General features: G+C 37.8%; 1 protein-coding gene across 1 annotated transcript; it reads left to right on the top strand.

Annotated features, from left to right (window-relative positions):
• The first annotated feature begins 2047 nt into the window (after positions 1–2047).
• On the top strand, positions 2048–10638 carry aadac (arylacetamide deacetylase). The gene is made up of 5 exons (XM_026315103.2): positions 2048–2735; positions 4580–4808; positions 4982–5051; positions 6404–6575; positions 7697–10638. Exons 1-5 carry the CDS (start codon positions 2595–2597, stop codon positions 8321–8323), a joined length of 1239 nt encoding a protein of 412 aa, XP_026170888.1. The 5' UTR covers positions 2048–2594; the 3' UTR covers positions 8324–10638.
• The last annotated feature ends 297 nt before the right edge of the window (positions 10639–10935 follow it).

Below are 10935 nucleotides of genomic sequence, written 5' to 3' on the forward strand. Positions count from 1 at the left end.
CAGGAAGATTAACCCATTGTTGTTTTCAGTCTTTTATGGATTTGTTTGCATAAGTTGACAGAATATTTGCAAAGTGTTAGATGTTTCTTCATAAGGACATTGCACTACATATCATAACATAATATAACTTATAGTTTCACTGTTGTGGAGTTTCTGTCAAAAAGAAAGGGACATTATTGTCAGTAGTGGTACTGATCAAGGTCTGGATCATCCATCCATGCATTATTTGTAATGCTTATTTTTAATCAAGGGTCAAGAGGGATGGGAAACTGAAGCCAGACCCTGCTGACTTTGTGATGGTGAGGTGGGTTACACCATGGACAGGTTGCCAGTTTATCGCATGGAATTTAAAAACCTATTTTGGGTTAGGTTATTAAGTTAGATAATTGCTTTGTGTGGGATCAACAATCACAGGCATGAGAACATGGAATAAGTCAAGCTGCACCACTGCACAGTATTTTGATTGGACAAATACCAGGAGGGTGGACCATGAGCAAGAGACATCCTGCCAGGCTCATAATTACAAATGGACAGGTTGTGGCTCTGTTGCTGGTCTATAGCATGAAATCAAAGCCACTTTGTTTATCATGTTCGGTCACACAATTTTACTGCAAATACCTACAATGCATGGCAAGTTAACAGGCATATTGTTATTTCTTTAGCTAAATACAGTAGATGACATTGGAAAGAAACATTTTCTATTCCATATTTGGTTATACTGCATTTCTTTCCACACATACAGTTTTTATATTTTGTGTCTTTTGAAACACTTGAATACAATATCTTGATCATTTAAACAATAAAATACACATATAAATTATACAAGTATACTTTATAATCCATATGTTTAGATCAGATTTGTTTTGATTTTGCTAAACCTGATTTATCATGCTTCTTTATTTTAGATATATGAGTGAAACTTTTACAGTGAACTACTAATTACAGACTGTGTGATGTTAACTTTTTTGAAGAAATAAGCAATATGCATGTAGCCACATTAAATATGTAGGTGTTTTGTATCATCCACATACCCCTGCAAGATTGTTTAGGCAGATGACGTCAGCGTGTTGCTGCGAAACCACAATGTATAGTCTACTCACTGCAACGACTGAATTCCAGGGATTATCCCAGAGTGTCTAAAATGTTTCGTATTCAGAGAAGAGATTTTATTATTCTGCTGCTCAGTAGTGATCAGTCTCTGAGGTTTCACCAAGTTTCTCTCACACCCTGGATCCCACAGATTGCATCTCAACAGTTTGATGGCTGATGAAAGGAGACACTTGCCAGTTACAAATTTCTACTTGACTGAAAGATTTAAAAAGATCACAACACAGAGATTAAAACCAAGTCACAAGGAGGCATGAGATGATGCCTGTCGAAAATTTTTCTTCAACACACACTGTGAACCTAACCAGAGAAAAAGAACATCCCCCATCACTAAAACCTGTGGTTTTAATGTCCACATTGTTTCTCCAACTAAAAAAACATGCTGGGAGTTTGGTTTGGAGACATCATCCCTTGTCTAATCTGCATTTTTCCTCCTTTCCCCTCTTTTTGACATTGCCCCTGAGGCGAATTTTAGAATAGTCTACACTGAAGTAAAACAGCGAGGTCAGACTGTCATATGAGAATAAAACATGTGCATAAAAGTGTTCTAAGCGTTTCCTAAACATGAAAGCTTATCAGTAATTATTCACCTAAACCTCCCTTGTTAGTGTTACCTCTTGCATGAGTTACATGAGCCTAACACTGGCTTTGAACTAAACAAATACAAAACAATATCCTGAGAGGGAAAATTGATTCAGAAACTCGCTAAAAAAAAAAAAAAAAAAAACAAAAAAAATCCTGCAACACTAAATCAGTTCCTGGTGCAGGCGCTTTTCAAAACTTGTGCGTATGAGAGTCATATTGCTTGGACGGTCGGGCCTGCCAGAAAACGACACATCTCATCTGGCTCAGTCACCAATAATATAATTAGCTTAGGCTGCCTCGCAACCGTAGCCGTTTAACTGCATTCCACAGTCGCTTCTTTTCTTGCTGGAGTTAACACCGATACTGCCGTTATAAGAAGAGGACCTGGACATATTGAATGTGTAGGGAAGAATCACATGGAAAGCCGCGGGCATCTCCTGGAGCTCCAAAGCTGAATGGACGACAAAGCGACTTCCCCTTCGAAAACCAGCGCATTTCGGGTTTTTGCGCTGTGATATTTGTGCGTCAGTTGCCTGTTTGGCCCGGAGTTGTGTCCTGCCTTTTCTTAAAAAAGCCGCAGGCGCCTAGCTGACACCTGAGGATTTCGCTGCGAGGACAAAGTGGGACGGTCCTACCTCGTGAGTAGCTACGCAGCGTGCGTGCGCGCTCCCTTCTCACCCGTATCACCGCCACTTCAATTAGTTCTCCATCACGCGGACATGGCCGCGAGCAAGCGCCGAGCGTGCACGCCGATAACCATCAAATGACACACCAAACACGTGCGGTCATATTTAGCTGGTCTGGATCCAAAATTAACACCGAGCTTTAAGCGAGTGGAGCCGCTGACGAGCGCAGCCTGTCTGCACCCTGCACTCAGCTGCTGGGGGGACGCACGGAGGAAAATGAGGCTGGGAAGCATCATTTTAGTTGTGGCTCTCTGCTCTTTTACCGCCTATTATATTTATGAGCCTATTCCCGAGGAGATAGAAGAGAGATGGAAACTCATGCTGACCAACTCTTTCTTCAGAAGCCTCAGTCACCTGGTAAGGCCAAATCTGTACTTTTTAGTTCAAGGTCTAGTATTAGGTCAAGTACTATTACTGGTACTACTACTAATCACCTTTTATGTAAAGTATCTTAAATATTTTTGCTTTGCTTTGTAGGTTGGGTTTTAGATGGGGAACTTTTAAGTTTATTTGGGCTAGAAGATAAAGTTTTTGTAATATATTCATGTTGAAGTTTGGAAATGTCACAGAAGACAGCATTTGTGGTGTATTGTAAAGGGAACTGGGAATTTATGTGTATATGAAACATTTGAACATGAACTATAGCACAAAGGGTCTTGGTATAGCACTGATAATGTAGATAATAAACACCTATAGAATTTGATATTTAGTGAATATATACACATATGTTAGTTTAATACATGAGATAGTTTAGCCTATATTAACTGGCTTAATGTATATACAGTATGTTTATTTCTCGGCAGTAGTAGAAAGGGAGGTGGCAGATTAATCGTTTAATGTATTTTGCTGATGGGGATATACATGCTGGTTACACCAGATTATGTCAGATGCTAATCCTTGTGTTGTATATTCCTGCTCACCTGTTCTAATAATAGCCCTTATTAAGGAAACTCCACTTTGTTAATGACAGTTAATTGGCTGTGGCTTACTGGAGCCCACTGTGGTACATTGATATGACACAGTTAATGATTACAGACGCTATTAGGCAACATATAGATGCTTGTAACCTTAGTGGCTGTATTTTGCCACACCTTTGTTGATAATAAACCCTGTCATACTTAAGTCCATTTAACAACTGGGAAGCTGCAGTGGTATGAGAATTACATATATCTATTAAGAACTATTTAAGACTCACTGAAAAAAAGTGCAGGCTATAGGCTTAACACAACAGGACATTATATATATTATATTATTCACATTGTAGGAAGAATAGTTTGAAGGACCAGTCATTTGTGCTGGGGGGATTCATATAATGCCTGCATAAAAATGTGTAGAAGAAAACAAAAAACTGAAAATCACTTTCTTCTTTTTCTACTTCTTTTTCTTTGTATTATTATTATGCAACATTTAATGCATCACATAATCAAGGTTTTTATTTGAGCCCACATTATGAACGAGGTTTTGCATTCCAAGCATGCATCCCCTCTCCTGAATGGTTGATTAGCTGATCATGGTGTAATTTGTTTAATTTAAAATTTTAATCAGATGTTAGTCTTGGATGTTGTAGGTGTAAATATGTAACAAATATGTCATTTGTGTTTTTCATCAGTTAACATGTTGATATTAAGTTAATTATGAATGGAGAGCATTTTATCAGATTTTGCTGTGAGTGTTTTATTGGGCTTCTATCTTCAAATGATGAGTATTATCATTTGCTTTGGTATGAGTATTATTATTATTATGAGTCCCTGATAGTATACACAGATCTTGGATGACTCAATGAGTTTATTGTGCCGATTAGCCTCATGCCAGCCAGACCAGTGCCTCATTAGACATAATGGAGTATGCTGTTTTTATAATCTTATCATTTACTTGACATCTCAAAACAAAAATACAGCAAAGATGTAAAATCTCAGACTTTCAAGTGGATTGTTAAAAATAAAAGGCTTTTAATAAATAAAGTGTAATACATACACCAGCACATATTGGCACACTGGACTTCTTCTGGAGTGGTCAGTATTTGTTATGGTTGTTTTACTTTTTAGCTGGTCTGGTTTGCATGGATGAAATGACGTACAGTAGCTTAATTATTATATACATGTACAAGAGGTAACAGTATTGTCTTGAGTTTGATGAAGAATGATGAACTCTAATATTTCTGTATCTCTGTGGTATCTCATACTGTTTGTTTCCATTTCCAGGCAGACCTCAGTGAATTACTGGGACTGAAGGACTATATGGGGGTAATGTACTTCATTACTCTGGTTGAAAAGGTAGTGCCTCTGTCTGATGAGCATGTCAGAGTGACAGAGGAGAAGTTTGAAGGAGTGGAGGTGGTGCTGTACCAGCCAAAGCAGCAGGGTGATGACACTGAACTGAGGAGAGCTGTAATATACCTGCATGGTGGTGGATGGTGCCTGGGAAGTTCCTGTAAGTTGATGGGTTGGCCTGTCGTCTTTGTTGTTACACAGAATTATGACTCTGTAACTTTTAAGGATGGATAGAAAGATGGTTGGATGGATGAATTGGTGATTTTTTTTGGATGTCAATTATTGTGGTGGTTTTACTTTAGAATTTATTTGATTTTGTTTCTGTCTATGCAGTGATGAGTCCATATGATCTCTTGGCCAGAAAAATTGTCACTGAGCTAAATGCAGTGGTTCTTTCTGTGGAGTAAGTATTTTATATTTTATAGCCCATTATATGCAAATAATATCCTTCAAAGACTGCAGTGTTACCCATAAATAAGGTTAAACATGTTGTAGGGGCAGACTGGGCACATCTAATAGGTATGTGGAATGATTTATCTTTATCTTGTCTTATTAAATCCCATTGTTTACCCACACTATGTACAATTTTCTGTGGTCAAATGCATCTGTCCTCCCTTATTAGTCACAGCCTGGATAGAAGTGAGGATGCAGTAGAGTGAAGCTAACATGTTTTCATTTAGGCCTCACCAGGCCTTTGACCACACTTTGGCTACACTTTTTTTTAAAAATGAGATCCTAATTCACTACCTACAGTTTATAAACTTTATTAATGAACTGTTAGGCAAAAGCCCAGTATGCAAGTGTGAAGTCGGTACTTTTTTGTGTGTGTGCAAAAAGTGGTTGTGGTTGTTGACATATCGCTTTTGACAGTGGGAGGTGGAGTAGATGGGTGTATGGGTATGGCATGTGTGGGGGTATTTCCTTATCTGTCTAATCTAATCTGCCTCATCTGACTTCCTGTCTACAATTTGTTAAGGGTTCACTGATTAATTCTAGCATTTCACAATCTTAGGCACCCACTTGTAACATTTGGCTTAGAGAAAGAAATACCTGTTTAGATGACATCACAATGGGTCAATGCAAGAAAAATATGAAACCTACTAATGTCAATTCATGTACTTTGTGCAATAGACCTTCGTGTCAGTAATGTAGGTGTAGTTTTGCAGCAGTTGTTGCAACACTTGAAGTCAGAAAGATTTAGAGGTTTTTATTTTGAAACAGCCAGGGTATGACTAATTACATACCTCAGTATACATGTATATTAAATTGACTCAGAAGTATTGGCCTGAAAAAGGTTTTTACATGTCCACAGTTGTTTGGTTGATTGAATATTACAGAACATTTCTGAGATGCAGCTGAAACTTTTTGTTTGCCTTTTGCAATTTGGATAAATCTGGCAAATTTACACCTGATAATTAATACCAGTAAGTTGTCAAATTGTGCATTTTCCCTAAGTCCTTTAACGTTGGCCTGTGCAGAGGTTGCCAAATAACAAGCAGATATAGTGAGATACTGATCAGCTTTTTTTCCCCCTCCCAAACATGTCTAAATGAAATTACAAGGGTGATTGTTCTTATTCATTTAATTTTTTATTTTCTAATCACATCTTTTCCCCTCTGTTATCATTTTTTTGCACCTCTATGAAATGTTGTGTAGATTTTTTTTTTCCTGACTCAAAATGTTGTCTGTGCACATTGCTTTCAAAACATGTTGATTAGTGCTTCAGCTTCAGCCTGAACCTATCTGTGATTTCAGGTACCGTCTGGCCCCTGCTCACCACTTCCCAGTACCATATGAAGATGTACACCGTGTGGTCAAACACTTTCTCCAGGATCGGGTGCTGGCCCAGTACAAGGTGGACCCAGGGCGCATTGCTGTGTCAGGGGATAGTGCTGGGGGGAACCTAGCAGCTGCAGTCTCCCAACAGGTAGTGAATATACTTTCTCTTGACAGTGTCAGCACCATTCTGAAACAGCACTCCATCGTGTCACCTAACCTGAAGCATGCTTCACACAAACACGTGGATGCATATAACAACACCTGATCCAACCAACACAAAATGACAACATGCATGTGGAGCATCTGCAAAGCCCACTGGCATGTGCTCCTGTGATAATGTTGTAGGCTTTCTGCATTTTTTTTTTTTTTTTTTGTCAAATTCTATGACACTAATTGAATGAAAGAGTAGTGCTGTACTGGGTAGTTTGAATTAACTCTCAATAGCTATATAATTTATTATAGAAAGGAAAGTGATAAATGTAAATATCATTTAATGCAAATCAAAGTAAGTAAGCAGCATATTATTAATGTTCAATTTTTGTTGATACTTGTCAGTGCGTCCACTCAGTTATATGGTCATTTTGAGACTGTAGCTACTTTGTTGTTGTGTTGTGGTTGTATGGTGCTATATTTTTTTTTAGGTGACACACTCAAGAACGCAATGTGTGAAACTGATGTTGAGTAAATTGAGGTGTCTGTGCTTGTGCAGTTTCGTTTTGAAGCAAAAGATGAACCTTGGTGGTGACAAAATCTGCATTAGGAGGGTTTGGGTCGGTTGATGGGTAGAAAATACCAGATTTTCTCTTTCAATCCAAACCAAACCACCATTTGAACATAATGGTCAATGAGGTTCCAAAATTGTTACATGATGGCTTCTAAGATGGTGAAGTTCCAGTATGCTGGCAGGTGGAACAACTATATGGAGCACATGATTGCTCAGATTTTGTTCTATTGGACAGTGGTACTGCAGAACTAATCCTGTTATCTTGCTAAATCCATGAGGTAAGCCTGTTGTAGGTCTTGTAGGTGGTGCATGGTCCTAGAAACACAGTTGCTGTGCACCACAGTAGTTCAAGGCTTTAGTTTTCAACAGCTCAGTGAAGACATATAGAAATTCCCTGAGGGTGATTGAAAAACCAATACATTTAATGAAATAAATAAATTTAAAAATCTTAAGTTTATAGTATATTACACAAATACTCTTGTGTTTTCAGAGTTCTCAGTATGCAGTTTCAGAGTATGCAAATCTGTTACTGTCTCTCTTCACAGTTACAAAAAGAACCTGGACAGAAGATTCATTTGAAGGCCCAAGCCCTCATCTACCCCGTGTTGCAGGCTCTGGACCTTAACACACCTTCCTATCAGCAGAATCAGGACATGCCCATTCTACCCCGCACCCTCATGGTGCGTTTCTGGAGTGAGTACTTCACCAGTGATAAAGCCCTTTTCAGAGCCATGATGGCTAACACTCACAACAACCCCGAGTCTTCCAGCCTTCTGAAATTTGTAAACTGGAGTGCCTTCCTGCCAGAAACATATCATAGAAAATATAACTACACTGCTCCTTCTGTGGTGCAGGGATTTGGAAGGGAGGCATCTGGGGTGGATCCACCATCTCGATTGTTGGCTGACCCAAGGGCATCACCCTTGCTGGTTCCAGACACAGCATTACGCTCACTGCCAAAAGCCTATGTTCTCACATGCGAATATGATGTTCTCCGAGATGATGGGATAATGTATGTCACCCGGCTCCGTGCGGCTGGTGTCGAAGTGACACATGAACACTACGATACAGGATTTCATGGAACAATGATGTTCACTGTGTGGCCGACTGACTTCCTGATTGCACGTCGCATGACAGACAACTATGTCAAATGGCTCAAGGAAAATTTATAAGCACTCTTGAGCACCAGTATTCATTTCAATTCATTCCAGACAATGTACCAGTGTTTGATTAGCTGCAAAACCTCTTCGTTTGTTTCTTTTTCTTTGGAAATACTGTTTTTCTATAAATAAAAATGTTTCTATACTATCTAGAGAGATCAGAGGGGGAAATCATGGTGGAATATCACATAGGTTGTGCTTCCCACCCTTACGTCTATTGTGTGAACATCAGTACTATTAGTAATGCAGTATGAGTCTTGGCAAAGCAGGAACAGATTCTCAGAACAGCAAACAACATGCAAAGGTTCTCAGCATGGCATCAAATATTGGCTAAAGGAAATTATTATATTAAGTACAACAAGGTTATTTAGTTTTTATTTTTTTTAAAGAGTAAGCCATTCGTTATGTATTGCATACAAATATACAGTAACAGAAAGATGGTGACTTTAATGAGTGGAAATTATTTTAGTGTTTGTTTTGTAACAGAACCGATCAGCCACATTCCACATGGAGTATTGGTATGTGTAAGTCAATTCTGTACTCTAAGAATGTGCATACCATAAATGTTTTCACATCATGCGTACACATGTTTTGTGATTAAGCTTACCTGAATGTAAACAGAGGCATTTTATTTTGCAGTTTGAGTAAACTGTTGGACATGTATAGCTCCCAACATAGACACCTCTTTGTTCCATGGGTATACCAGTCACTGACATTCACATCATTTCTCTGCACAATGGTCAACTACTGTATCTAAAAGATTACTGAGAAGGTTATCAAAAGAATTGTTTATATGAATGTCTCTAGTAAGTAGTTTTTACTTTAATTTTCAAAAGGAGTCACAGTTGATATGAAACTGCAACTTCGCTTTAACCAGGCTCTGTTGTAAATATAACTTTTACTTGATTTGTTTTGGAATCCCAATCAGAGAATATAATCTACATTATTTTTAATTTAGTGGTATCTTACAATAAATTGTTTATCATTATTATTATTATCATAAATTATAAATTGATTGATTATTTGTAATTTATGTGCAACTTCGTACAGGATATTAGAAGAATATTAGACTTTAGACTTCAGTTAAACTGAAACGGATGGTATTCAGAGAAAGATATCATATATACACTGTCCCAGACACACCAGATCCGCTTGGCGCCACTTACGTGAAGCAAGCTCTATTTGATATTTGGAGGATTCATATAGCAGAGCACAGTTGATCTCTCAAAATACTGCAAACTCTGTCCACCAATCTTCCATGATTCATGTGTTCTACCTAGTGAAAAATTGAGCTGTTTTTTTTTCTAGATAGCAGAAATGATGCATGACTCTGAATAATCAATTTATACAAAAGGGTGATTCAAATAGATCAACATTGTTTATCAGGATGCATTAAACATAACACTCAATACCTCCTCGGTGCAGAGTGGACCATTTGCTGTAAGTACTATACAATGCGGGTGTGATACTCTTCTGTATGCTGAGCTTTGTGCAGGTGTGCATGCAGATCATTTACATGCTTATCTATCCATCTATAGATGAAGTGGTGGGACTGCAGATTCAGTAATGTCTAATGGATTAAGGCATACAATTTCTTAGAACAGTTATTAATCTATAGGTGTTTTCGCACAGATTACACCTACATACAGTGTAGATTGTGCCTAGATACTCAGCAGTAAGCATGGATAACCATACATACACTGCACTTGCAAATGTGGACTTTATAAACATTATTTCTCTCAGGTTTTGTGTAACACTGATTTACAATAAATGATGTTGTTTTTAAAGGTCAAACATCGAAAGCTTTGAAGCCAAAGACAATCAAGGTAGATTCATTTGTATTATGATATTTGTTATTACCAACTCACCCTCTTCATTGCTGGCAAAACTTATTATTGGCTCAAACAAGTTTTTTATTTAATAAGCTGTATGTTTTACATATAGCCACTTTGCTAAAAACCTGTATAAAGGCCATGTGTCCTACAATGGCCTCAGTTGTGTGAACTATGATATTGAATTATCTTCCAAAAATATTATGTCAAGATAACACTGTGTGTAATGCAGAGCTTCAGGTTTTGTATTTGTCCTGATTCATTTTTCTGCTGTTTTTTTCCTCACTGGCTCTGTCGTAATACTTTTCATATGGCTTTTATTATGATACTTGAAATGAACACATAGAAGATAGCCTGATATTTTATCCTCGCTTCTTTTCTTTTCTAGGAAAGATGCCAGTGTAAATCAAATAGCATAACAGGCATGGTCTGATTAATTTTGACTGAAAGAAAACACCTGATCCTTTCTACTGCATTAAAGACCTATAAATTTAACTGTGTTTAATGGTGATTCGGTGCTTTAGTTAACATGAAAGGTCACTCACAGTCCAATATGGAGGAGGCTTTCATGACAATTGAGACCTCCAAATGCCTTTTCAACGTTAGAAATAGGGATCAAAAGGACGTATAAAAAATCTCAGAAGATTCAATAGGTTGGTTCAAATAAAACAATGCTATAGTGACTGTTTACAAAATTAGCCACATCCTAATCTTCCAGTTCTTTTTATTGGTGTGTGTCACCTAGGTGACAAAATAGCATAATAAACCTTTGGAAAACAATGATAAGCTTCT

Source organism: Mastacembelus armatus, chromosome 13, assembly GCF_900324485.2.
Source record: "Mastacembelus armatus chromosome 13, fMasArm1.2, whole genome shotgun sequence".
NCBI lineage: Eukaryota > Metazoa > Chordata > Actinopteri > Synbranchiformes > Mastacembelidae > Mastacembelus > Mastacembelus armatus.